Source organism: Scophthalmus maximus, chromosome 8 (genome assembly GCF_022379125.1).
Source record: "Scophthalmus maximus strain ysfricsl-2021 chromosome 8, ASM2237912v1, whole genome shotgun sequence".
NCBI classification, from domain to species: domain Eukaryota; kingdom Metazoa; phylum Chordata; class Actinopteri; order Pleuronectiformes; family Scophthalmidae; genus Scophthalmus; species Scophthalmus maximus.
In genome coordinates, this window is record NC_061522.1 from 16,167,192 (window position 1) to 16,195,000 (window position 27,809).

The following is a 27,809-nucleotide window of genomic DNA, read 5'->3' on the forward strand; positions in this document are numbered from 1 at the left end:
ACAGGCAGGTCGACGCTGAATGAGTGTACAACTGTAAGACTTCACTGTGCCTCTGTTTTCAACTCTGTCTAAATGTTGACACATGATGACACATGGTGTATTTCCCCTTTGTTTTTCTTACTTACTGAATAACTTTCAGACCAGTTTTTTCTCTCCTGTGTGTGAGCTGTCTGTTCTACAGCTGTGCCCATAGTCGTGCTGTGATTGGCTCTGCTCTGCTTTGCCGAGTCATTTACATTATCCCACATGGCTGGAGGAGGTGCAGCAACTGCGAGGGGCTGGTGCGGCTTCATCTGAACCCTGAGTGAGAACGACCGTCCCGTGAGTCCCCTCCCCTCCTCTCCCTCTATTACGTTAAGACTATACTTTCAGGGATCATTTCTATAGTTTATGACTTGAGAAATGTGTTTCTAAAGTGATCGGTCTCGCTAACCACGATGATGAGATGCGATATTCTCTTCTGAGCGCGAAACGGATCGAGAATAATGATTCACTTCATACGTTCTCGGTCATTGATGACCGTTCTTTGCTCCTTCTGGGGCATTGAGGGAGAGGATATGATCAGAGTGATAATTCATCAATGTTACAAAAATAAAGTAAATGATTTAGCAGCAGCAATTAGAATTGAAACATTCAGATATTAATCGTTGCAATACTGTTTCACGTGTGATCTGTTTAAGAGCTCAGACATATTTGTCTAGGGAAATCCCGTGACCCTACTCACCACGAGTCCGATTCTGATGTTATTATTTATTAAATTATGTCCTAAGGTACAAATAAAATTAATTTGAATTGTGTAGCTCATGTTTTACTGACGAGTGTGTATTTTAATCACGAGAAACCAGTCTAAGTGTAACCCTTGTAGTCAAACAACTCTTAATGCAGGAAACAGGCAGGTCGACGCTGAATGAGTGTACAACTGTAAGACTTCACTGTGCCTCTGTTTTCAACTCTGTCTAAATGTTGACACATGATGACACATGATGTATTTCTCCTTTGTTTTTCTTACTTACTGAATAACTTTCAGACCAGTTTTTCTTCTCCTGTGTGTGAGCTGTCTCTTCTACAGCGGCGCTCTCAGTCGTGCTGTGATTGGCTCTGCTGTGCTGAGTCATTTACATAATCCCACATGGCTGGAGGAGGAGGAGCGACCAGGCTACCTCTGAACCGTACAGTCTATGCTCTGAACCCTGAGTGAGAAGGACTGTCCCGTGAGTCGGTTCCCCTCCTCTCCCTCTGTTTAGTTAAGACTATACTTACAGGGATCATTTCTATAGTTTATGACTTGAGAAATGTGTTTCTAAAGTGATCGGTCTCGCTAACCACGATGATGAGATGCGATATTCTCTTCTGAGCGCGAAACGGATCGAGAATAATGATTCACTTCATAGGTTCTCGGTCATTGATGACCGTTCTTTGCTCCTTCCGGGAACATTGAGGGAGAGGATATGATCAGAGTGGTTTGCCGATAATTGTACAACAAATAAAAATGTACTTCCTCAATGTCAGATGAATTGAACAGGTTCTGCCTAAATCAAAGACCGTTGGTTGGCTTGTGATGACTTCTGCGAAATGTGAAAATAATGACAAATAAGAATGAACCTCAATAAAAGAAGGGGAAATACTTTACGAAATATTAAATATGGGAACATTTGTATTTATGTAGATGTGATGATATAGTGTAACATCCCTTCAAGTTACTGATGATGTAACTTAACTGCATCAGTTACATGCGCTCAAGTGAATAAAGACTGACTGGTGTTGTCTGCTTCTCTGCAAACATTCTGAGTGTCAAACATCGTGTCAAATCTCTCAGAGATAATATATAGAAAGAGAATTGCAGCCATTGTTAATTAAGATATACAACGTTTCAATTAACCTGGGGGGAAAAAATAAGGTTTTCTACTAAATAAATCTCCACAAAGATACATGTCTTTCTTTTCTACAATAGCATTGGAGGGTGTCACAATTGTCGTCTGTGCTAACTAGAGTATAATAAATGGCAATTCAGTAAACTCATATACATGCATGTATTCAATTATTTGTTACATGCAACTGAACTCTGGTGTCGCACGGAACAACGTTCCACCGCGATGAAAACAGGAAGTCGCTCACTCGCTGCGTGACGTCACACGTAAATAACTTGCCCAAGCTTTCGCTCGCGAGGTTGTTGTCTTCCTGTAGCTGTGATCACCCCCCCGCGTCGCCGATGCTAACGACGGCGTCGTCACGTCCACACACACAGAGCCGCGGACACGACGACGGACCCGACATGTCATGCGACGCACGAGGGGGCGATGCCATCTGACTCCGTAACGCGACCACGAAGCGACGTGAGCCTCGCGCCGACCACAAGCCGAGTCCGGTAGCGAGCCGCTCAGCTAACGGCGGTTAGCATCGCGGCGGAACACAACAGTGCGCTCCCCATGCTCGCTCTGTCCCCGTGTCGTCGTCGTCGTCGTCTGCCGTCGGCCCTCGGCTCCTCTCACTAAGCGCAGTCCTCGGTCGGTCGCCGGGAGAGGATGAACTGGCTCTTCCCCCTGTCCAAGGGCTCCGGACCTCTGCCTCCCCTGAGCAGCCTGCAGCAGCAGAGGCAGCGGCAGATCGAGTCCCTCAAAGCCGCCCACGCGAGGTAACGTGCACCGCGGTGCCGCTCGTTAGCTTCTTCCTCTTTCTTTTGTAACACGAACGTTATTCGATCTATTCGCTGTCGCGCCACCAGCGTGTTTGCCGGTCACGTCAGTAGCGTTACCTAGTAGCGGAGCACTCGGCCAACCGGCGTTCACTCGGCGCAGCTAGCCGCCAGGCTCCCGTCGGGGTCGGGGCGAACACGTCGAGCTAACAGCTCCGCTCAGCACCGTGCATGTGCCGACGCGCCTCGGCGGTCGCGGACTGGCACGCGAGCACGCAGCTCGCGGCGTGGCTGTCGAGCGGCTAGCGGCGGCCGAGCCTCCCCGGAGCTAGCGACGTAGCCGCGGGCTCGCTAGCTCGCCGGGTCCGTCGGTCGGGTTCAGTGTTGGGGCTCTGACCGTGTCCCCGTCACCGCTCCAGCGTCGCTCGAAGCGCGCTGGTCACCGCGTGTCGTTTGAATGCGGAGCAGGCTAATGAGATGTGGGGGATTAAAGTATTAGCCTTTGTTTGCGAAGCAGCTCCTTTACCCCGAGTGACTTGTTGTTGTTGTTGTTGTTTGTATTAGACGGTAACTTGAGGGCACGAGCACGACTGGTCCTCTTCAGTCCGTCAGCCAGATGGGCACACACCGCAGTCGTCACCCTGCGGATGTTCCGTTCAGTTCAGTGTCGAGACACGTCCAGATTGATGCTCACGTGTGTTGTGGTGCTGTGCTCTTTTCTGTGGAAGTGCAGTTCACAGGAGTTAGTCCACGTCCAGTGGGACATGCAGATCAGACTGTGCACGATAGGGATCCTGGACATGCACCTGTCACCAGGTCATATCTGATCTGAATGTATTTATTAGAAAGGAATTTATAGTTAGACGTATTCTTGAAAGGTATAGTTATTAAACAAAATGAATCCGTTTTCAAATATCAAAATCACTAGCCCTTAACAGAAATATAATTACATATACGTTACAATAAAAAAGTGACAAAACATTTGCCATCTCGCTCTAAAAACTAGCAAAATTCTCATGAACATTTATGGAAGGCATAAAATACGTTTTCTAATTTGTGCCTAGCATGACTACATAGTCCAGATTCCTGTGTTTCTCTTTCCCGACAGCCTTGCCGAGATCCAGAAGGATGTGGAGTACAGAATACCCTTCACGGTCAACAACTCCACCATTAATGTCAACATGTGAGTCCATTTCTTTTTACACGGTCACGCTGTGGATCACAACAAGTGGTCTGTAACCTCGGCCACTGATGCGTTTGTGATTCTGACTACGGTTGGAAAACAAATGAACCACTCAGCACACCGATCATTGAAATAGTTATTTATTAATCTGTTTCTAAACAAACATATAGACATGCATTAATCACAGTTAAAGCATATGAGGACACAATGCTTAAGTGACATACTTTGTTGTTTTCTTTTCTTTCTCTCAGCCTGCTACCTCCTCAGTTCCCACAGGAGAAGCCGGTGGTTAGTGTCTACCCCCCTGTTGGTCATCATTTAGTCGACGGCAATAATGGCACCATGATCACTAGTCCCCTCATCACTAATGTAAGTAGTCGTCTAGGCTTTCGATTTTGACTAATTTGCTCTAGATGGTGGTTCTCATACTGGGATTCGTCAGGAGCTTGCTGGAATGTTGAAGGGAAGTAGATAAATAGGAGTCTGTGATATGGGGTTTTCTGGGGGGGGGGAATGAAACCGGTTATTGTGAGTCGCTTGGACTAAAGCGCCAGCTAAATGAATGTAATGTAATGTAATTACAGTATATATAAAACACACAGTCAGACCTTAGCAAGAAGAAGAAATAACAGAAACAGATATGCTCACTGATGAAGAGATTTGAAGGAATACTTGATGATCACACATGTTTGTTCATTTGGACGTCAGCTCTCTGTCCCAGTTGCAAGTAGTCAGCTGACTGAGTAACTGTTGCAAATCAATTCCTCGTCTTGCATATTTACTTCCTCTGACAGTTAACATTCATCACAGTTAAGTCTTTGTGAGAATATCATCTTCAAGGGACGTAATACTTGAAGATGGCTTTGCCTAAACCCTTGAAAGCAACTAGCACCGATTTTTGCTATGATTTTAAAACAGCAGTATAGGTGGGCTCCCAATTTTCACTGTTGCCATAACTCAACCATTCATGCTGTGCATTTACGCCGTTGTTAACTACAACGTCAGTTCATTAATATGGTTTTCATACGTTTATATACATGTAAAGGATTAAGAAACAATAAAAAAAATGTCAGCACAGGGACATTATCTCTGTGACAGCATAATAGGGATAAAAGGAAAGGTCATTACTCATAGTATTCAAAATATTTGAAAAGTCTGAAACTGAAATCTGATCACAACAGAGATATTACTGTGCGTGTTAACACATTCTTAAAATGTGCTAGCCTATGTTCAAAGCAGAGATGGGGGAGAAATATCGTTACTCATCTCCTAGTTTTCTCCAATAACCTTGTTTGGTGTGTATGCAAATGTCGTGCTGTAGAAACCCTGTATCACCTTTTTATTTTTCCTGATTTTTTCTTTGCATCTTTCTTCTCCATCAAGAAAAATGTTGTAATTTGAGGTTGTTTTATTATTTAATACGTAAACTTTATCTGTGATGCTATTCTCAATTTCCTCCAAGTATATTGTTGCTGTCGTACAATTTTCTCCTCTCCACTGTAACAGACTGTGCTTGGTGCACTGTGTGAGGTCCTCTTATCTTTGGCAGGTCAGGTCACTGTCTCTGGGTGTAATAGCCTTAGATTATAGTCTAAACATCCTGATTCTAAGAAGCCATTCCATCTGTTTAATGACGACATGACTGAGAGTTAAATACACTACGCTGACCAGAAATCCCCTCAATATTGAGGTCCTGTAATAAATACTTCTGCTTAAGACATCTATGGTCTCCGTCTTCCTGATTCAACTCCATCAATCATTTTTTCCATCTCGGTTACTATTGTATTTGGCTGTGTTGTAGTTTGGGATGCACTCGGATCTGGGAAAGGTCATTCAGAGTCTGTTGGACGAGTTCTGGAAAAGTCCTCCTGCCTTGATGTCCACTGGTTCCGCTGGCTTTCCATAGTGAGTTAAATCTTACAACACTGATGTAGAACATGAGACAATTGTATCTCACTTCTGTCTCATTACATTCTCATTAGAACAGAACACACGTGTTCTGCAACTTGTGTCTCATTTGAACATTTTGGCTGGTAATTAAAATCTTGGTAAATAAAACTTATATAGTAAAAGCTCGTCAAAAACACTATTTCTAGCTCTGATGTTCTCTAAAAATACTTTTAATTCATGTTTTATGCTTAAGTGAATGAATCTCATCAATCTTTCTGATTCTCCTCCATGAATTGCAGCAGTATGTACAAGCCATCAGGCATTGCCCCTTACCCCACTCAGGCTTTCCACTATGGTCCTCGTCACATGGGTCCCAGTCAGGCGCCACCTCCTGGTCCGAGCGCAGTTCCCTCTCCGGCTCCTCACCCGGGGGTCGATGGTGCCCACGGGCCTCCTCGTGCTCCAGCTCCGTACGGACTGCTTTCTGACCTGCCACTGCCTGTACCTACCGGAGACTCACAGGTACACTAATGATGGATAATGTACATCCGTTCTGCACACGCACAAACACAGTTTTGTCACTGTACAACACAATGGGACACACTCCAGAGCTCCAGTGTTTTGAACAGCAAATTATTAGGATTAGGATTAAAGTTCTCTGTCGCTATGGCAGACAATTTTGTCCATTAGATTCAAGAGAGGCCTTATGAAATCAGAGCCGATAAAAATAGGATTTCAACATTCCAGGGCAATACCCAGAACTGTCTCCCTAGTATGAAATCCATCTCTTCATCATGATGTGTTGCTAATGTTCATCTCATGCCATGTTATGCACTTGTTGTGTCAGTTGGTGGCAGTAACTAGCTGTGAATTGGCGATGGAGTCAGAGTTATGGAGTACGGTAACTTTCTGGCCCACATATGGCTGAAAAGAAACAACCCTCTGCGATCTGTCACTGCTCTTTACAAGTTTCAGATTAGTAATAATGTAAAACCTTTCCCGAAAGGACAGAACGCTTACACAAAAATGTTGCGCAACTGTAATTGTAACTGAATCAACACCTTGATACTCTCGAGACTGATTGCAGTCTGTTAAATGACGCTCAAAGTTAATGTTTCTATTTTTGCTTCATGCCCTACACATCAAGCATTTAACAGACACAAAACATCACATTCCTCAACCAAGATAAAGAAAACACATGATATAAACATGAAGTAGAGCCACAATCTCTCAAACATTGACACTGTCACCCTGAGATTTTGGTTTCAGCCCATTCTTGGAAGGAAGCTGGTCTTTGGTTTCCCTTTTTTCTTTTCTGCAACTGATCAGTTGGGTTTAAAGAAATAAATTGTCTACATACAGTAGAGACCAGGTTCAAGAATGTGAATTGCTTACATCACCTGTCTTCTTGTCTCTTTCAGGCTGGACTGAACGGACATATGTACAAGATGCCCGAAATCCCAGAGTCCTTCCCTGAACTCTGTGACATGAAGTAAAGTTTTCTGAAATATTGTATTCTTTAAGTGACAGTGATGTTTTATTGTTTGCGCAGGTTTATAATGTGTGTTTTTCTGATTCTTTTAAATCGATTTTTGATGTATTCTGTCTCTTGTTCTTTTACCCACTGCATCCGACCACAGTCTGACCCATCTGTCAGATATGTCTGAAAATGAGGATTTGCTACTGGAGTTCTTTGTGAGTTTGCCACAGCTCAAGCAGGTCACAGATGATAAAGAAGAGCTGGTCACCAGCATAGTGGACATGGCTAGTAAGTTCACCTCCTGCCTTATAGGCCTGTCATGAAAGTGAATGGTCAAATAGTTGATCTTCACAAAGAACTGTACATTTATTTTTGACATTTACAGAGAAAAACCTTCAGATGGAGCCACAGTTGGAAGGAAAAAGACAAGAAATGCTTTACAAGGTTGGCGCTCATACCACCGTTTTTGAAATGCACACAAATATACAACGTGCCCACTCATGCCATTGTCTGTGTGCTTAATGACCGTGGGTTTGTCTGCTGTGTTGACAGTACGAACAGCTGACTCACATGAAGTCGGCCTTCGAGACAAAGATGCAGAGACAGCATGAACTGAGTGAGGTAAGCGGCTGCACTCGCAACACTATGATTATTGGAGAGCAGCCTCTGATCGCCTGTTGAGAGAACTGATTTCATTTTCATGTTTGAAAGTTATCCCTCTTTTTTGACTTTCACTTTTGGTTTTGAGGACTCGAAACTGGTTGTTTCTTGAGTTGTAAGACCCAACAAATCCAGTGGTCTGGGACCACATTGTTGTGTGAAGAACATCCCAAAAATGCTTTAACATGTCTTTAAACTGAATCTGTTGCTCTTGTTTCTTAATTAAGTGTCTTTTATTCCCCCCTAGAGTTGCAGTCTTAATACTCTACAGGCTCGGTTAAAAGTCGCTGCCCATCAGGCAGAAGAGGAGTCGGAGGAGACGGCTGAAAACTTCCTGGAGGGACGCACCGACATAGACGAATTCCTGACCAGCTTCATGGAGAAGAGAACGGTGAGAGGCCTGAAATGCAGCATTTGTGTGAAGATGATTGTGGTATATTGTTTTTAATGAGTCTGAATGAAGGGGAGTTGTAAGAAATGTGTTTTGATGGGTCTTCTGTTATCCAACAGCTTTGCCACAGCAGAAGGGCCAAAGAGGAGAAGTTGCAACAGTCCATCAACACACATGGACCGTTTCCTACCAGCCACTAGAACAAAAGGTACAACACAACCACACTAACAATACAACCAACTTGACTAATAAGCAGAACACAATACTGTAAAATCCAGACATTCAGAGTCAACCCATTTGCCATCGTCATCCGTTCATTCTACTTCTTACTTCTCACTTTTGGTCCTCAGGTTTGGTGTTTTCTCAGCCTACTGCTGCCAACTAAAAGGATAAAGACATTAGAGAGGACGAAAAGCACATGGGCAACATGTGGCACCTTGGAGAAATAGGAAGATGATGGCAATGGTTGGCTAAAAAGAAGCCTGTTGTGCTCAGATCTGGGCAAAAAAGAAAAAAAAATTGATCGTGTGAGAGCAAGATGGATAATTTATGAAGTCACCACAGGAGGCCGAAACTGAAAGAGTGACTGTCACATGCCCAGCTCTTCAACCACATTACTAAGGATTGATCACATTGTGGATATTTTTATTGCACATTTTGTCAGTCCGGTTTGACAAAGAGTTTTATTTCTTTACAGGATTTGTGCCACGTCAAGTGCACCTGATCGGAGTGGTTGGTGATGTGAACACTTTTGACAAAGTACAAATGGCTTCTGACAGTATTCCCAGTCTTATATTTTCCCATGCAGTGATCATTATTAATTATCTCCAGTCTCGATTTATTTTTTTGTCTGGACAGACATGAGGAACAGCTTTTGCACGTTTTATCTGGAAAGGTTGTTCTAGCCATTTACATACATCACATCACTGTGGTGTCATTGTCAATCCAGTTTGTAATTTGTCATAACAAATTTGGGATTGGCCAATGAAAAAAAGAAGCAAGGACGGGTAGATGTTTTCAACTCGGGCTGTTGAAATTTAAAGTGTGCAGTTTCTGCCTTGAGCAATTTCTTGAAAGCATCATAAAAATCAGTGTGTTTGCACCAACATGAATAATTTGATCAAACACATTAATGCAATACCTACCACAATGTTAATTTATCTACTATACGTTGTCAGAAATCTGTATCAAAGTCAACGTAAACCAGATAACATACAACAATTAGCTTGTTTCAGTTAGGGGTTGTGGTTCTGTTATTAGTGCAGAAACCATGAATTGACCAGTTTAACATTATTTCAGCTCAAGGGGAAATCACAGTACTGTAAACCATGTAAACGGTTTAATTACACAATTAGCTAAATTCTATGCTTCTTTTACAATGATCAAATTATGTTTGTATTTGTAAACACACTGATGACCATTTGTCTCAGAAAATTACGATAACACAACTTTCTTTTTGAAATGAAGCCCTCTGAACTTGAAATGTTTGATGAAGAGCCTCAGAAGTTTTGGGACAATGTTGAGGAATATTAGGTTAAATGCTGCAGCAAAACTGACATTGGATACTGTATTTAAATAATGTTAATAATAGGCTATATTGTAATCAAAGACTCAGACACCTTGTATTATATGTTCTTATTTAATTTGTTAGGGTAATAAAACATTTAGAATAAATGTGTTGTTGTACATACTGTTTAACAAAATCTGGAGGAGTATTAATGCTTAGACTGAACTCGACAATATTGCACGTCATTACTTTCAAACTAAACTTTCTCATTGTATCCCACAGGATATCTCTGTAGCACTTGGTAGATACAGTGGATGAAGTATTTTTGTAAAGACTCAAGTTTGGGGGAGAATGTTAAGGCTGTTTCTCAGAGCATTTATCTGACTGTGTATTTAGAGTAAAAAGGGGAGAACAGCCCGGCATCATAAAACAGCCTACAGCACCGGTAGGAACCTGCGATTATTTTATTGGTGCCTCATTCTTACAGAAAGTAACCCCCTAATTTGTTGGCTCAATAACACCGTATCATGTTTTAACCAACATCTCGGCTGCTATCAGCAGTGGTAACTTCTAGGTGAAGTCAACTCTGTTTCAGACTTTTAGGGCTGATTTGCCAAGTCACAGGTGATAACAAAAACCTCAGAGGATAATGATGTATTTATTGTAATACTTAAAAACAGTCGTTGCACTGTGCATCCTTCTGCCAAAGCACCAGGTTCACACACACCCCATAACAAGTCAAACCGGTGGATTCTAGATGTGTATAGACTTTTTTTTGTTCTTGCTGAAACCCACGATTAAACCTAGTGAGTAGAGAGTTTTTTTGAGGCAACAGCGCTGTTGATACAGTACAGTCGGATGTATACATTAATGAATAATAACATAAAATTCATAATATGTCCTAGAGATGACAAATACGGGATGAACTGTTTGCTTTACCTTCATTGTTTCTCAGCAGCAGAAAACACAGATAAATGCTCCTTTTTTTAATTGAATTCATGTAGATTGCAAAGAGAACATCTGATTTCACAGGATTGCCCACCACATTATATACCCTCCATGCGATTATATAACCTCCACACTGTTGTATACCCTCAAAATGATTATATACCCTCAACGTTATCATAAAAACATCCAAATTATCATAACCCCCCCCCCCCCCCCTCATTACAAGATGTCCTCCAAATGTTTACATACCCACTCACAGCAGCAGGTGGCGGTATTTCACCGTACGTCACAAACTACCCGGAACTCTGCAAAGAGGAGAAGAAGAAGAAGGAGGAGGAAAGGAAAAGGTGGATTGAACAGGAAGGCGCGCTCTTTGGCTCCGCCGAAGAAGAAGAACAGCTGGTAAACTTGTTTACCACTTCACTTCAAAGGAGAATCCAGTTTGTGCCGAGTCGTGGTGAGAGTTAACAGCAAATAACAGAGGTAACCGGTTTCGAATGGACGTGCTCTACTGGCCGGCGCAGGTTAGCTAACCGGCTACATGACTACACCCGTTGATACTTAACGTCGTCAAGCAGTTATCAGTGTTTTCACTCCCACTCATTCTTATGACATTCGCATCAATATATGTAACGACATTTAGCCACTCGAGCACACACATGATTAAAGTGTGTGCTCTGTTGTGAAATGTTGAGTTCAAGAGTGTTTTACCTTCAGAATAATTTCCCCATTTATTGTAAGTCTCAGGTTGTGTAACTGCCATTCCTCTATCTCCAGCTCCGTCCAGAGACATGGCACAACAGATGGGAGACGGCCATCGGAGGTTTCTACAAACCATGATGGCCAATGGTGTTGTTGATGAACAAGGAGCAAGGTCACTTCACCAGCACTGCTGTGAAACACACAACAGTGAGTCAGTTTGTATACGTGGATGTTAGATAATACGGAATAGCTCAAAGTGCAAATGTGTGTCCGGAGGCAGGATTCATAACAGGTCGAGGCCTGTGCAGAGATATCACAAGTCACCACATTAGTTTATCCTTCACGTTCCACTGAATGTTTCCATTTCCTTGTACATAAACTGAATAAACTGATTTTATAAAAAAAACCTGTTATCAACACAATGCTGGCCCTGAATTTGCCTTATATCTGTTTCTGTAAATGTTCAATCTGATGGAAATTGAAATCACCTTAATTAAGGACCTTAAAACATGGGGTGAAAAGCAGAGGAGATCAAACGCATGGGCAGTGGATTCAGGGAATGTCTGGTTTATTTCAATAACTGGATTACCTGGTATTTAATTTAGGCTAGTCAAATGGCAAAGCAATTTTCTCATTGCATGTTTTCACTGTAAAAAAAAAAAGATAAGACAAATAGCTATTTACTTCTGAAACTAAAGTTGTCAGGATTTTCCAGCCAGGTTATCGAAATCTCTATTATTTTGAGTAAACATTAGACTGCAAACATATGACTTTTCCTTTTTCTTTTGCAGCACAGTATGCACGTGACAAACTGGACGATTTCATTGCCGCCATCAACTCAAAGCTGCAGCCCATGTTCATGCAGATTAGAAGAGGGATGTCTGAAGACAACGGGCAACAATACTACGCTTTGGTTAGTCTCTTTAAGTCCTGTACTGGGTCTTTGTGTTGAGGCTGTTGAATGTTTTAATGTGACAACAATTTTGGTTGGGTTTAAAAAAAAGAACCTGCCACAGTCACAGTAAACAGATTTAGGAATGTGAAATGTATCTACAGTAGGTCACAAAAGAAACTCATGGAGACTGGCAAACAATGGCAGGCTTGCACAATTTAAAAACCCATAATGTCAGAAGAAAGTTGTCTACTTTAAAAGTTCGACGAGGCACCCGAGGTGTTGTTAATCACAGTTTTACACTGATACCGTCCAGGTGAACATGGCGGAGACTGACGTTACTAGGATGTCATCGGATTATGCTGACAATGAGCTGGAGCTGTTCAGGAAAACGGTGAGTTCGCTGGAGGAAAACCTGCCTGTCGACATTTTTAATACAGTCACTAAAACTAAAACAAAACCCCTGAACCATGAGCTGACTCTCACGCTATTGTCGTGCCCAGTTTTACTGCTATTTACACTGAGTGACCTAAAAGAATAGAATCCCCTGCACACTGTAACGCAATCCAGTGCCAGTCTCATACTGAAATGCAACCAGTGTGTTTGAGTTGGATCACATATGATACACATTACCAAACTTCCACCACCCAATATATAACCAGTCCAATGAGAGAAAGGAGGGACTGAGAAGAGCTGAGTGTCTGCTGATGTTCTGGGGAAACGTACAAATGTACCAACATGCAAAAATAAATCTGAAGCCCTTCGAGCTGCCATAAAACCTGTTTGGCCCACTCGAAAGTGTGTCCCGACTAACCTCAGCACCTCCGACTCAGATGGACCTGATTGTGGGCTCTGAGAGTGGCAAGGCCTCCTCCACCGACATCCTGAACAGCGCCGACACCCTGACCACCAAAAAGCTGAAGAAGAGCGAGACAGAGCACCTCTTGAACCGACTGGTGCACGGCCAGTGGCTGAGTGAGGTAAAACACTGTGCACACCAAACTTGTGGTAATCAAAATGAAGTCGCATTCTCTCCATTCCATTTTTCTACAAACTGTTAGCACTTTTTGTGCGTTCAGAATGGTACGTTTTTCACAAAGTATTTCAGCACTTTTGTATTTCATATCGGTCCCAGTTGACGTTTTTTAAAAGCAAGGCTACATTTCACTTAGCCCATTTTCAGACATGAACTCCGGACAATGTCCTCAGAATTTCATCCGGACAATCGGAGTTTGCCGAACGGTGTGTATGTAATGGAGAGTGAAACCATTGATTTTATTTTAAAGATGATCTCATAACTGTTATGCTTCAGTGAGGTGAAAGATATAGATTAGATGACAGTATTAGTTTATAATGAGTTTAAAAAATAATAGATGAAAACCAAGATCTATTCATATAGTCCCAAATCCAGACTCTGCAATGTGAAGTGGGTCGTCACGAATAACTATAATGCGTTTGCAATTGAAATTCATTTAATCTGCTAATAAATCATTCATCAGTCGGACCATCTCTTTACTGTTGTACCTAACCAACTTGACGTCGGCTAATTCAGTGTGTAATCCATGACTGTTTGTTGATTTAGAAACGTGGTGAATACACATTGTCCACCAGATGCATTATAGAGATGGAGCCATACATCCGCACAATGTATCAAGACCAGGTCAAAGTGTGCCAAATCTGTCACAACATCGCTTTCCAGGTAAATGTGTCTGCAGGTCCTCTGTTGTGTATCAACTTTGTTTCACTTGTTAAATGATATGATTGTGTATAATGTGTAATATACTTAGCATATCTTATTCTTTATGGCTTTTCTCCATGTATTACGTAATCCAATTTCTATCTTTTTTTTTTCCAGTGCCAAATTTGTGAAAATCCTGTATGTGGCATAAAAATACACAACCCGTGTGTTGCCAGATACTTTAAAGGGAGATCAGAGCCGCGGTGTCCGGCTTGTGACGACTTCTGGCCTCATGAAATACCCGGTATTTATATTTGCATTTATTTGTGAATGTTGCTTCATCCACAGCATTGGTATTTATCCCATTGTAAGTCCCACTTTTTAATAAGTCCCACTTGCTCAACAGCTGACCCTAATCCATATCCAAGACATTTCACATTTTGATTTTCTTGATTTTTCTTATTTCCAGAAAGATATTACACGTTTGAGATTTTGTGGTACAACGTTCTGCTTACATACATTACCGCTCAATTTTTCTTAATTATTGATATCATATTTATATATGTATTGTCTTTTGTACCAATGAATTACAATTAATGACTCGTACAAGAAGACGCACCCTGCCTGAACACCTTTGCTTGACACATCATTTCTTCTGTTCTTTACAGAAATCCGACGGCCCAAATCTCAGTCCAGAAAATGAGTATTTGTTCATTGAATTTGTCCAGAATTTTTTACATAAGTTTTTTATGAACCAGACTATAGATATAAATGTCTTTCTTTTTTTACAATAATAAATGAGAACGTGTTTCATTGGAATGTCTTTATTATATTTTGTCACACACAATCATTACAACGTCCTGTAATATTGTAAACGACATCTCTGCACTTCCTATACCATCGCACTAGACTTGTGATCAGACAAAAGGATTAGGCCATATTATCATAATAGAAATGAGAACAAAAAAGTAATTTAATCTGCTGTTAAACATTATTTTCTCATAAATCTGACTGTTGCTGAGGGAGCCTTAGATGATGATTCACTGTTTCCTTGATAATCCTGTGTTGAATGGATTTGCTGACAGTTTTAAAAATACATTGCACAAAGAAGCCAAAGCTCTCTCGCAAAAACATTCTCTGTCCCTTAATTACTTGAAACGATGTGAGATTTATTTTCTAACAACTCAATTACACCGAAACAATGACTTTTTTCTACATCCTAAATATAGTCTGGAATTTAGCAACACAAGTGTGTGTGTGTGTGTGTGTGTGTGTGTGTGTGTGCGCACGCGTGCGTGGGTGTGCGTGGGTGTGTGTGGGTGTTGTTAGGATAGTCAGACACTAGATGGCCCTGTTGGTAAAGCGGTTCTGGCACTGATCTAATTAGCTTTGACAACTTCTTGCATTTGGCTCCTCTACCTGGTTTTTTGATGATCTGCATGGAAAGGCATTTCTTCTCTATTATGAACATAACACGAGGGATTTATGCAGACATCTCTTTCTATCAACCAGTTTGATTAGTTTTACGTCTGGATACCATATTGTTTAATGTTTTATTTTTACTTCTGTCCAAGTTCCATTTGTGTCACCCAAACTGTCCGTGGCAATTCATTTCAAACAAAGTAGTGAGTATAAATTACTGAGTTGTTTTAATATCAACATCCGTAACTGATATTCACATTATGATGTTAGTTACAACCAGTACAGCTGACAGGAAGCAGAAAGCACATCCATCAGAACCATTCGTTATTGAAATTTAATAAACCGCGTGATCGCGCAAATTCAATGTGTGAGGAATGTTGAAATGACCGATAATATTTTGATGAGGGTTTAGAAAACTCTTACCGTATGATATGAGACTGCACATAAAACAAGCGCACTCATTTTTCACTATTCGACAAAATGATAAAGAAGACCCAGCCGTGCTCTTCGTATTACCATGCAGGCAATTATAGCTCATTCATAATTACTGTGTGTGACGACTGCGACAAACTAACAATTATCTTGGTCTAAAAAATGCAAAGCGATGGACCTCGGCGTCCCTGTAGAACTGGTGTGACAAGAGGACGAGGTGTGAGTGCTGAGTGGACACAGGAGGTTAAATATGGATGTTCAGAGGTCTGGTGGTCCAGAGAGGAGAAGACTGAGGGGTGGATGCCAGAGGGAGGCTAAGTGGACAGTACAGAGGCTACAGTGTAAAGGTATGTCATTTTCTTGACTCATCTTGCTTATCCTGCTCTTATATTACATGTATCCTAAAGAAAATAGGTATCTTTGTATCTTCGGTCTCCTTCAATTAGTGAAATTCACTGTCTTGTTACAGATGTGATCTGGAAACGAGGGTCTGAGTTAAACTATAATATTTGGGTTTTTTTTTGTTGTTGTTTTTTTCCTCCCGTACAGTCTCTCAGATTTTCCCGTCACATGAACCATCAGAGATTCCTCAAAGGTCGTGGGCACTGTGGGCATTTTGATAACATGGAAGTTGCAATTAACCGATTGTATCTGAAATAATTTGTATGAAAATAAATATCATCTCATGTATACTATATGGAGGTGAAGACCCCGAGGTAACCTCTTAGAAAAAATAAACATGAATGTCCAAAACTTCACGATAACCCAAATATTTCAGTATTTTATGAAAAAAACTGTTTTTATACACTATTTATAAGTGAATAAGTTAACAGCTGTTAGAAAACACCAGAGACACACAAGGAAGCACTGAGCCTCTATTATTTTATGGTGAACACCAACGTCTGTTCTGCTTTTTCTTTTAACCACATCGTCACTGCTCAGCCTCAAATAAAACAACACGAATGCTTTCAATCCACAGTTGGGTCGAGTTATTCCCCTTAAGCGTGAGAAAAGTGCAGTGCAGGCAAGTTGATTCACTTTATTCGTGAAACTATACATGTGTGATATTATGTAAAAAGAATATACATTTGGATCAGTTACTCTCACTGAGGGTTACAATTTTAACTGATTTGTGTGTTTCGAGACATAAGTGCTTCTTTACTTATATGATATTTTGAACTCTCTTCAAATGTCAAAAACCTGTTTGCCATTTGGAGTTTAAGGCTAAATATCTGTGGAGCTTGTGGGGAACTGTAGCAACAGAAGCTTTTTCATCAATGCTTCCTAGGAAAACTTTTGTTTTGACTTCTTAAACTCTGAGGAAGTTGCTAAGAGGTCCTTAGATTACCATTAATAAAACTGTTCTAAATTTCTTTCAGATCATAACTTGATTGGTTCATTGGCACTCTGCAAAGAATAAATATGAAAGTGAACTCAGTTCGGATTTATTTGATTTTTCTTAATTTATACAATAAATTAAATTATACAAACAAAATAATATTTTCAATTAAAAACAATTGGTTATTCTTGTACAATTTTACAAAGTGTGGAATCATATTGTATGAATAAAAACAGGACTGATTGTGTTTTTTCGCCATGTTTTTCTAATATTTTTCTGAAGAAAAAAAAAATAGATCATAAAATGTCAAATGTCCACGATGTCAGAGAGGTTTATAAACACAGAGACACACACTGGTAAACACATGCATGCCTGCACAGTTTCACCCAGTTGTTGTTGTTTTTTTCTCTTCATACATGGCGGCCTAATTGATTCTCATTTTAATTATGTTGAACCAGACTGTCTCTCTTCTTCACTTGACAACAAAACCGGTGCAGGCCAGCAGTCTGCCTCTCACACTGTGAGGGTGACACCTCCGTCTCCACACAGAGGAACGAGTCGAGCATCCACTTTGATGTGTCTCCCCCGCAAAGGAAAGGTCAAAATAATAAATGTAGGCCCAATTGATGGGTTGGCAGGGGGGCGCGGGGGGTTTCTGTGGTGATTTTTGGACGAGTGCTCCCCTAAAGGCACAATGAATTCATACAGTCAGTCACGGCCAAAGAGTAAAACAGCATGAGTCCCCTTTCCATGAAAGGGTTGATCTGAATCTGCAGACGAGCCTGGCTCCGTCTTCCCACTCATTCTCCAACACGTCGCCCTCTCTCCTGTCTCTCTCGAACACAGGCTTGCCTCACACTCGCACACACACACACACACACACACATACACACATACGTCACAACAACAACCCCCTCAGTGAGCTTCTCCACCTAACTTCCATGCAGCAAGACACTTCTGATTCAGGAGTAAACTACCCAGAAATACACAGACGCTTGAACATGTCTTTGAAAAAATAAAAAATCCTCCGGTCGTCAAGATCACGGGATATCTGTTAGTATCGGCCTTTGACCTCCGGTTCCATAATTATGAACTCTTTGTTTTGAAACCCAAGAACTTTATTTTAAATTCTTGGGAAAATGTGGGGCTACAGTTAAAAGTGTGTAAAAGATGTTGTGAATATTTTCTCTTTACCTGATGGTATCACTTTTAAGTTCACTGCAGTTTGGGTGTGAAACTACACTATTGGGTCATCCAGAGGTGGAAGAGTGTTTATTTGAGTAAAAATACCAGTAACAATACAAATATTGCACAACAATTCATAATTCTACTTTTGAAAAGAACAACAGTGTGAGCAGACCTCGGTGTTCTTTAAGTATAATTTTTTTGTGCAGAATGATATATAATAGTATTACATTGTTATTATGGACAAATTAATGTGTTCAATTTTTCATCTATACAGTGGTTTTGCATGCAGACTCCATTGTATTGTCGGTGAGTATTACTTTAAAGCTTATGCATTTAACATTTATAAGCAGTATATAAACACGTAATAAATGGTTTCTACAAATGTACAATGTAGTTGTAAGTAAAAATCAGTTTATGTATTTTTATGTATTTATCAACAAATATTATTCCTGTGGAATGTATTATTCCTATAATACAACAATTATAACGTGTTATGAACCATTTATGTGTATGTATTTATAAATCTATGTATATTGCTAATTATTAGGGGTGAGTAAAATAAAGTATATCTTACTGTGGTCAGTAGCCTACATTGAGATACAAATTTCAAATTTATGGAGTAGGAGTAGAAAGTCAAGTCAAAGTGTATTTAAAAAGCTGCAGTAGAGCCCAGTCCCTGCGTAAATGTTCCAACGCGTTCTGCACGTCAGCAGACACAAACACTTGTGATGCTGCACCGTAAAAATTAGAAGAAGTTTGAGGGGAAACATTAAGAAATGAAGGGGTTCAAAGGTTAAACTCAGTTTGGACAAAGCTAAACCCCCCCCCCCCCCCCCCCCCCCCCCCCCCCCCCCCCCCAAAAAAAATAATTGAAAGCACAGTTGGTAAGTTGTTGCGTGTGTCAGTCTATTTTCAATTTGTGTGGAATTTTTTTTCTTCAATTTGCATAATAAGATGTGGCCAACTACCACTAGGCCACTAGTCCATAAATGTTTTGATATGTGAATTAGAATTCACTCCACTTCAGTATAAATTCAAATGACGCTGAAACACTTTCCAGCCAATACAAGTAACGTGTGTGTGTGTGTGTGTGTGTGTGTGTGTGTGTGTGTGTGTGTGTGTCGTAGCCTGTCACGCTGACGACAAAACCCTCAGATACACAGCAGCCTGATGATTCTCGTGATGTCCCGCTCGGCCCCGGTGCCGGTGCCGGAGCGGCCGCGCGCCGCGTCCGGACGCACATCCACGCGGCGCTGCCCCCGCAGCGCGCGGCCGCTCCGGCCTCAGTAACATGCGCAGTCCTGCCGCGAATCACGCATCACCACGGCAACCGGCGTTCACAGCGAGTCCCCGCCGCCCGTCCAGCATCCGCGAGCCCCGGGTCCCCGCCGTCATCCTCCTCCTCATCCTCCACCGACGACGACCGCGGTGAGTTCACGTCCCAAGTTGTGCTCTGGATGCTGCAGTGTCGGGTTTTGTGATTTTTTTTTTCTACGAGACGCGTTTGCGGGTAAAAAAAAAAAACCCAACAACAACAACCCAAACAGCTGCGGAGCGATGTTCGTGCGCATGATGCGATGAAGTGATTTACTGTAGTGCAGGCAGCATCTGTATAGTTAATGGTTTTTCATTCGCTCTAGGGAATGAATAGAAACCGCATTTCAGCTCTATGTCGGCGTTATACAGTGTAGGACTGTATGTGATGTGACGGGCGTTGAGCTTTACCCCCATTTCATATAAGAGGTTCATTTTAAAAATGTTTAATTTAGTGCTTGAAGTTGCTATCACAACTCGTTAAAAAACAAAAGAAACAAGCCTCATGTGGATGATGTTCAGCGGCCTGGTACTGTACCTGTGTGGCTGCTTGTATATGTGGCTCTGGCTGGCTGTCTTGTCGCAGCAGTCTTCAATGCAGCAAGTTCAGATATGCGTGGCCAGTGAACCCTGAAGAACTTGAGAAGCAGCTGCCAACAGCAGCCTGCTCTTATTCATACAGTATCCTCCTTCAGAAGGCATGTGCCTTCACCATGTCTGATGAGGAATGTTTGTCAAATTTAACTATAAAAGAACAATAACGCCATCGTTCTGACACTAACCATCTTTCACAGTGGATGAGATGAGATTTAAAAAGCAGTGACCGTGTGTGTGTCCTCTGCAGCTCTTTCAGTCCCGACTGAGTGTGGGAGCGCTGAGTGTTCGACAGCAGCTCTCGCCTCATTTGTTGATCACACAGACTCTCGGATGATTCATCGTACCCACACTACAAATGTTGGGAGGAAACATGGTGGTCAGCACAGATGACCACCTCAACCAACCGCCCACACACCAGGGACACACACACACACAGGGACACTGTGCTGTAGTCTTGAGTAAAATATACTCATGTCCCTTTAATTACACCTGACGCAAGTTGCTTCAAACAAATAAGTGAAAAATATATGCAAAAGAAGACACAACTTATAGAGGTGATTTGATTTTTAAATTCTTGATTGATTAGATTATATCTGGTGAAATCTATGTACAAAAAATCTAATTCGTATTTTGAATTATGCAACAGTTTACTGAGTATGTTGTAAAGTTTTGAAAATGCATAATTTCTATCCACTAGTTATATAAGGTTTCCATTATATCATTTATATACATTCAAACCAGAATTGTCCGGTGGCCTTTGATAATGATCCTGCATCCCCCTTTTATCAAAGGCACATTTTCTGTGCACCGAGGATTTCGCCCGCTGCATAAAGACTGTGGCTCTTTGCCTCCTGGTGTGTGTGTGTGTGTGTGTGTGTGTGTGTGTGTGTGTGTGTGTGTGTGTGTGTGTGTGTGTGTGTGTGTGTGTGTGTGTGTGTGTGTGTGTGTGTGTGTGTGTGTGTGTGTGTGTGTGTGTGTGTGTGTGTGTGTGTGTGTGTGTGTGTGTGTCATCACTGTGAGTCAGTGGCGTCAGTGGGCCCGTGGGGTCCTTGGCTGGGGGGAGGTGTTGTGTTGCACTGTGTGAATGAGATAAGTGGCTCCTCACCTCGTCCCTCCACTTTCAGATGTTCATTTTCATCGAGGAGAGAAAATAGAATAACGTGAGAGCAGACTCAGCGGCTCGCCTACTGGCACACAAACATTAAAGATTAGACACTGGTGGGAGAGATCGGGCCTGAGTTATACAGGACGGATCATACCAAGAGGATGTGAAACATGATTACCTTAGACAGATGGGTTTCATATACAATGAATACAAGCAAGTAAGTACAGTTTATTTATTATTACACCTTTCCCAGACCATAATTACAAAGTGCTTCACATAAATAAAATAACACCACAAAAGTAGACATAAACACAACAGGCTTTCATGTGTGTAGGGCTACAAACACAGAAGTTTGTTTACCATAACTTAATTGAATTATTCAATTGAATTATTCACTATAGGCAGTTTTTAAAGGCATGGCCCGTTTGCTGCCTACCCGAGTCTTATATGGTAAAAATGTGGCTGGAGCTAGATGCTGGTTAAGCATGAAGACAGCTTGCCTGGCTCTCTTCGCATGAACCAAAATTCAGAGTATGCTGTTCACATACGGAGAACACAGCAGCAGATTGTTGCATTCACAACAGCAGGAACATGTCAGGAACATTCAGGCGAGGGATGGAGCCATGGGTTAAGCTCCCACTTGCTCTCTGCGAATCTTCCAGAGATTTTTCGGCTATATTCTCACATCTCATTTTTTTAAATACATCTGGGAACTGATGTGTAGAAACAATACATCGTAGTTTTATGGGGTGGACACACTGATGTACTAATCAGCACTGAACTCATGCTGATGGGAATGTCATTTGTTTTGCAGGTATTAGTTCATAAACCTATAATAAACAAAAAGTATTAGATAAATTCGAATTTTAACTTGTTCATAGTGCTACATTAAAGGCCATAGATGCATGTACACAATTCCATGGCAATCCACGTAAAGGTTGCTGAAGATACTTCAGTCTGGACCGAAGTGGTGGGCTGACCAACATTGCCATCTGTGGGTCGGCTCAAAACTAAACTTTATTTTTTCAGAAATACTTATTCCCGATTCCTTTCGTTCCTCCACCTTTCTCCATGTTCTGGCAGGAACTTGAGTTCAACACACACAGTCTGCGTCGGCCTGACCCGGTCCGTCCGTCCCTGCTTTGCAGATCTGTCCGGGCATTTTTCCGGCAGCCATGGTGAAGCTGGGCAGCAATCTGTCTGAGAAGCTGGAGAAGCAGCCGTCTGCGGACGACGGCTTTGACAACATCCCCCTCATCACGCCCCTGGAGGTCAACCAGCTCCAGCAGCCATTCGCAGACAAGGTAAGTGCCGCCTGTTGGGTGGGTGTTAATGTGCCTCTCCACTTTGTTTTTCTCTGAAATACAATGCATTACAGCGCCACAGAAATAGGGAACAGATTAAAATGAATGTGGGCATACTTACCTTTCCAGCCCCGGCGCTGCTGCAATTATCTTCCTTACGTACATGTGCTGTCCCAGGTCACCATCACATTTTGACTATGATGTCCTCAGAAGCACAGGATGTTCGACAGTCTGATCAGAAGCTGTTAAAAACACTTGAGATGTCTTTTAAGGCAAAAGGTTAAGGCGTTCTGGGCGTCACAGTGTTCGTGCATTTGTTTCTTCTTCAGGTCATCGTGAAGACAACGACTCAGTACCACTTGCAGAAGAAGAAGAACAAGCTGTACGTGCCGAGCATCAAGAGACTGAATATAAACTTCTACAGTGACGTTTCAGAGAAAGTTAAGGTACAAGGACGACAAGCGATTTGCACATTTTCTTATTTTGAGATAATCTTTTATTTTTGACCTCTTGTCAATGACATGAAAAGACTAAAGCATCAATGACTTGATCCTATTCACAAGTATTGACTGTGTAACTCCACTCCAATGCAAAAAACGCATCATGTTAACAACACTCGCAGTGAGCCACAGGTTCCTTCTTTATCAACATGCAGTCAACATGAAAACAGGCCCCGACAAATACACACTGTATTCCTGTAACATTTGCTGAACACTAGCTGTTTTTAAAAATGTATATACATGGTCAGTTTTTAAAGACTATTACATCTTCAACGGGGACCAGTGGAGTTTGGACTGTGTTTGTTCATGTGTTTGTTGTTGTCCAGATCACGGCTCTCATCCTCATCACGTTGGCCTTCTTAACCAGCCTGCTCCTCCTGCTCATGTACAAAGCCATGTGGTACGACCAACTCACCTGCCCAGAGGGTTTTATCCTTAAGGTAGACACACACGCACAAACACACACACACACACACACATGGATAAGCTCACGGCCCATGTCTGTGTAGCCTTGTGCCATCTTGCAGTTTTTGCGAGTGTTTGAGTTCATGTTCATTATTCCTTCTAAAAGAAATCTTGTGGATTTACATGATTTATGAAAAGAATGGTAATGTAAACATTTGTTCTGCTGCTTTGTCTTTCTGCAGTAAAGCAGCAGCATCTCAGAAACAGACCTCTTATTACATTATCCAGGCCAAAGTATAGTCCGCGAAGCACCAGCTCAAAGGGAACTTAAAGTAAACAGTCTCCAGTGCGAGCGGCTCATCTGGTGCTCGGTTCTCGGCACACCCTCTCACATCAGTCACTTCAGGAGGACCCAGACTCATTATCTCCAAAATGACACCTTGTAGACATTATGTACTGAGCCAGCGCTGCCACGCATCTTAGTTAAAGAGCCGGTCTCTCGGAAGGAAAATGTGAGATTGGGAGAGACAGCGGATAGGGAGGCAGAAGGAGGGAGAGCGAGCGGCAGCAGCAGAGCCTGCTTTCTGGCCAGGCAGAGATTGGGACGCCCGTCTGTGAATCGGAGGGGTCTTTAATTAGGGCTGAGCGTGACTAAACTGTGATTAAAGGCTTAGCAGTGAGGGGGGAAGCGAGGAAGGGGAGGGGGGAGGTTGGGCGACCTTCCGGCAGGGCTTTTGAAGTTTTCGCCGGTTACAGTTGCTGTCAGCATTTTTTTGTTAATGTGTTGTTGGAGACATGAGAAGTGAGGACGGAGGATGTCAGGGAGTCACTGCTGTGCTTTGGAGAGGGAGAGGTCATGTAGTGGATCCTCTGACGGGGAGACTCGTGGGGTCTGCACAAGTCAGTGGGACTAATTTCATCAATGCACAACGATGAAGATAAAACCCCTTCGTCAAATGGCCTTTTCACTCCTGTGATCTGATTTGTGGAAACATTTGTTGCGCATATTATTTAAGAAAAACTTATTTTGAACATCTAAGGAACATTTGTCTTAATTTGTTTCCCACTGAAAGAGACTTGCAATAGGCCTCATCAAATATGTTTTTTCAGAGCTTCTCTGACTTTATTGCTATCGCGATTTTTATTAAACATTTCCTGTCAATGTCAGTTTTATTGGAACTTAAAAGAGAAACATCCAAGAATCTGAACATTTCAAAACTTACTGAGGGGATATTATTTGCATTTTATTTTTGCTTCATTTAACAAGTCAGGGCATTTGTGGGTCAGTTGGTGTCCCATAACAGCACTGCCTCGCATTTACTTCCCTTTTCTCCTCTTGTATTTCAAATTTCTGATAACCTTGTTTCCTAAAACACATATTTCCTCGCACTGTGATGCGTCCCCACGTCTTTTATCCTCTGGATCAACCTTTAATTTGAGTGTGACAGTTCAATCTCGCCCTTAGAGATCTTTTGTTGGAATAATCTCAAATCAAAGTTCACCAGTGGAGTTGAAAAAACGAGCTAAGCCCCAGGGAAACTGAGCAAACACCACCCGCCGCTGAGACACAGTCGTAATCCCTTGGAAAACATAGAGTGAACTTTGATGTGAGATTTATTTTGTCCCCATCGTCTGATTTTGTCGTCGCTGATTTTAGCTTGTCTGTATCACCTCCTGAGCAGTGCTGAAATCATTTTTTGGGGGTGTCTCCTGCAAAGTGCACAAAGACACTTTGCAGGAGACAAAGTGTCTCCTGCAAAGTGTCACAGACGCTGTGACAATTTTTACATGTGACATTGCATTTTTGCTACTGCCTTGTTATGGGAAATCAGAACTCCAGCATATACGTTGTGAACACGACAAACTGTACAGAAAAACGCTAACATACATCAGAATGCGGCACAGCTTTTCTGCACACAGAAGTCTCTGTGGAAAATATTAATGTTACATGAATCTTCAACTGATAGTAACAATAGATGAATACATTCATCTCCACGTAACATTCTCGACATGTTAATCATTAATGATTAAAAGAATGCTTGTAAATAAAAAATCTGGAACAGAGCTACACTCTGCGTTGATCCTGTGGTGGAGACGTGTGTTGTAAATGTCGGAGCACATGTCCCCCTAAAACGAATTGACTTGTATCTTCTTGTGTTTCTGTTGTAACAGCAGAGGCACTGCACCCCGACCGCCCTGGAGATGTACTTCACAGAGGAGCAGCAGCAGCAGCAGCAGCAGCAGGAGCCAGGCGTCCACGTTGGCACCAACAGCGGGCTGTACGCTGCGCTCAGCCATCTCAACCATGTCAAGAGGCCTGGACCTGAGCTGCCATCGCCATGGTTACCAGTGATCAGCTCTCTGAAGGAGGCTGAGGCGGCCAAACAAGGCAACGAGCCGCTGAAGAGAGAGCTGGAGGGAGAGGAGTGAAGGGCCTGATGGGAATGTAGGTGTTAGAGGACGACATGGTGATGGGCAGTTTACCGTCGTAGGTTACCACTTGTTTGTGTGTGTGTGCGTGCGTGCGTGTGTTGTGAGTTGCTGTGGTTAGAGGCAGGCATGTTATTAAGGTGTTCGGTAATGTTCCTGACTTTTACAGTGTTACTGACTCATGAGTAAACTCCGCCATCTGCATTCTTTGTGTGTGTGTGTGTAGATATATACACACACTCTGAATGCATATTCACATTCACATGCGGTGCGTGACTGTGTGTGCATGCACTGTATGATTTGTGTACTTGCCGCAGGAAGTTGGAAGTGAGAGGAGAGGAGAGAAGCGAGGCGAGAGCTCAGAGCGAGAAGTGACGATAACAAGTTTTTAATGAGAATATTAGTAAGTTTCTCCTCATTGCTCCATGATCTTGTTATCTCGCCGTCTGCTCATTTAGTCTTCGAGGGGAAAGTATGAAATCGGCAGTGAATGTGCTCACCGCCTTTAAGACAAAGAAAAAATAACTTTCCATTTTCAACATTTGATGAAATGATTTGATCCTACATCTTATCACCCCGAGACTGCAAATTATAGTTCTGAAACATGAAAATCAGCCGAATGTGTGTTCTTAAAGTCAAGTGTTGCCCTCACATACCAAGTGACCTGAGTGACACAAGCACAAGCTTCCTGTCTGTTTTTCATCTGCGTCACACAGTGGATCTGGAAAGTATCAAGTTATTAAATGTTCAAAAAAGGTGTTAATTTTCTCAAGTTATTGTGCAGGAATTAATAACTAAAAGTAAATCTAATCAATGGAAAATTATATCTACAACACAGTAACGTGTGCAGCAAATGACCGGGCCTGAATACTTTCCAAAGCTTCATTTGTTTTCATTTGAAGAATCTTTGACATTATGTGTGTGCAACCTACTGTAAGTATGGATTCAACTTGAGAAGTCAATGTATTATTACAGAAAATCCATGTGCACATTTTGCTATATGTTCACGTGTAATCTGAGTGTAAAAACGATCTAATTATGCGCCGCTCATTTTGTTTTCATTTTGTATTCTGTATACGATGCCCTTGTAAAACCACATTTACACTGTAATGATAACGGGGTTAGATCACCACGATCCTGATATGAATGTATGAATTAGCTACTTTTAAACGTGCAAGATATACCATAATTATTGCTTTTAATGTAATACTGAAACAATTTTCTATTTATTTAATCGGCAGACTAAGATTAATGTGTTTTGTTTTTTGTATTTTGAATGGGAAAACTTGTGTAAGCATTATTTGCAAATATTCTTTTCCTGCCTCTTCATATATGAATGGGGGCGGAGAAAAAATCATGTGATCATCTTTCAAAGACTTTTGTTTTTTGTAGCAATCAGAAATGACCCAATATTACCCGACATGTCTTGTCATTTGTCTTAATTCAAGCATAGAGACCTTTTTTTTCTCTCTGTCTTGCCATTTTTCTTTTCTAATGGCAAAGATCTTATTTTTCAAAACACAACTCGTCCGCCGGGTCCAAGAGCCAAAACATTTACATCAAACCCATCTGCTCTGATGTCACCGACTGAACAGAAACAAATGCCATGAAGTGTTGAGCTGTGTCGTTCACAACAAGCCCTGTTGATTTAGACTAGCTGCCTCCACGATCCTGAGGAAATATTGGTGTTTGGATGTAAACCATTCATGAGACAACTAACCTCAGCTGTTAGAAAACCATCAGCAGCTGAATGTACGTATGAGCTCATCATACTTTTCAAAAATGAAATCATTGAAGTAATTAACTGTGG

The 27,809-nt window shown here is 41.8% G+C and overlaps 3 protein-coding genes and 2 non-coding genes across 12 annotated transcripts in view; all 5 read left to right on the forward strand.

The window, feature by feature from the left end:
• Positions 1-356: 356 nt before the first annotated feature.
• LOC124850493 lies at positions 357-571 on the forward strand. The gene has a single exon (XR_007031399.1). It is a non-coding gene; the product is annotated as a small nucleolar RNA U3 (small nucleolar RNA).
• A 675-nt stretch (positions 572-1,246) lies between these two features.
• LOC118313282 lies at positions 1,247-1,462 on the forward strand. The gene has a single exon (XR_004794437.2). It is a non-coding gene; the product is annotated as a small nucleolar RNA U3 (small nucleolar RNA).
• Positions 1,463-1,976: 514 nt separating this feature from the next.
• On the forward strand, positions 1,977-9,910 carry vps37a (VPS37A subunit of ESCRT-I). 5 transcript variants are annotated; one of them, XM_047333847.1, is made up of 12 exons: positions 1,977-2,632; positions 3,741-3,815; positions 4,067-4,184; positions 5,617-5,720; positions 6,008-6,227; positions 7,127-7,197; positions 7,346-7,473; positions 7,571-7,629; positions 7,738-7,806; positions 8,093-8,236; positions 8,356-8,444; positions 8,587-9,910. In XM_047333847.1, exons 1-11 carry the CDS (start codon positions 2,523-2,525, stop codon positions 8,434-8,436), a joined length of 1,179 nt encoding a protein of 392 aa, XP_047189803.1. In that variant the 5' UTR covers positions 1,977-2,522; the 3' UTR covers positions 8,437-8,444; positions 8,587-9,910. The 5 variants fall into 5 exon arrangements, with proteins under 5 accessions (XP_047189803.1, XP_035492430.2, XP_047189802.1 ...); XM_035636537.2 differs by having other exon boundaries at positions 2,081-2,632; positions 6,005-6,227; XM_047333846.1 differs by lacking the exon at positions 1,977-2,632 and adding an exon at positions 2,648-3,448.
• Positions 9,911-10,996: 1,086 nt separating this feature from the next.
• On the forward strand, positions 10,997-14,779 carry nsmce1 (NSE1 homolog, SMC5-SMC6 complex component). 3 transcript variants are annotated; one of them, XM_035636541.2, is made up of 8 exons: positions 10,997-11,148; positions 11,469-11,600; positions 12,185-12,306; positions 12,602-12,679; positions 13,119-13,265; positions 13,868-13,984; positions 14,141-14,267; positions 14,632-14,779. In XM_035636541.2, the coding sequence occupies exons 2-8, from the start codon at positions 11,483-11,485 to the stop codon at positions 14,664-14,666; spliced, it is 744 nt and encodes a 247-aa protein (XP_035492434.2). In that variant the 5' UTR covers positions 10,997-11,148; positions 11,469-11,482; the 3' UTR covers positions 14,667-14,779. The 3 variants fall into 3 exon arrangements, with proteins under 3 accessions (XP_035492434.2, XP_047190012.1, XP_047190011.1); XM_047334056.1 differs by having other exon boundaries at positions 11,005-11,174; XM_047334055.1 differs by having other exon boundaries at positions 11,006-11,215.
• A 1,243-nt stretch (positions 14,780-16,022) lies between these two features.
• Positions 16,023-27,809, forward strand: part of caly (calcyon neuron-specific vesicular protein) — a 12,348-nt gene continuing 561 nt past the window's right edge. Inside the window, exons 1-7 of one of the 2 annotated variants that reach the window (XM_035638256.2) lie at positions 16,023-16,164; positions 18,619-18,650; positions 19,472-19,772; positions 22,444-22,664; positions 22,994-23,110; positions 23,491-23,604; positions 25,742-27,809. The exon at positions 25,742-27,809 is cut by the window's right edge and continues 561 nt beyond it. In XM_035638256.2, the coding sequence (XP_035494149.1) occupies positions 22,536-22,664; positions 22,994-23,110; positions 23,491-23,604; positions 25,742-25,999 (618 nt within the window). In that variant the 5' untranslated portion in view covers positions 16,023-16,164; positions 18,619-18,650; positions 19,472-19,772; positions 22,444-22,535 and the 3' untranslated portion in view covers positions 26,000-27,809. Of the gene's footprint in view, positions 16,165-17,339; positions 18,651-19,471; positions 19,773-22,443; positions 22,665-22,993; positions 23,111-23,490; positions 23,605-25,741 lie in introns of those variants that run through there. The other variant, XM_035638257.2, reaches the window with a different exon arrangement.

What these genes read in the sequence shown, in the direction of transcription:
- nsmce1 (XM_035636541.2), top strand. Translation starts at nt 11,483, where the DNA reads ATGGCACAACAGATGGGAGACGGCCATCGGAGGTTTCTACAAACCATG. An exon ending in ACGGCCAGTGGCTGAGTGAG is followed by an intron (nt 13,266 to 13,867) that starts GTAAAACACTGT and finishes TTGTTGATTTAG; the next exon opens with AAACGTGGTGAATACACATT. An exon ending in GTCACAACATCGCTTTCCAG is followed by an intron (nt 13,985 to 14,140) that starts GTAAATGTGTCT and finishes TTTTTTTTCCAG; the next exon opens with TGCCAAATTTGTGAAAATCC.
- vps37a (XM_047333845.1), top strand. Translation starts at nt 3,249, where the DNA reads ATGGGCACACACCGCAGTCGTCACCCTGCGGATGTTCCGTTCAGTTCA. An exon ending in CTAGTCCCCTCATCACTAAT is followed by an intron (nt 4,185 to 5,616) that starts GTAAGTAGTCGT and finishes GCTGTGTTGTAG; the next exon opens with TTTGGGATGCACTCGGATCT. An exon ending in GCTTCATGGAGAAGAGAACG is followed by an intron (nt 8,237 to 8,355) that starts GTGAGAGGCCTG and finishes GTTATCCAACAG; the next exon opens with CTTTGCCACAGCAGAAGGGC.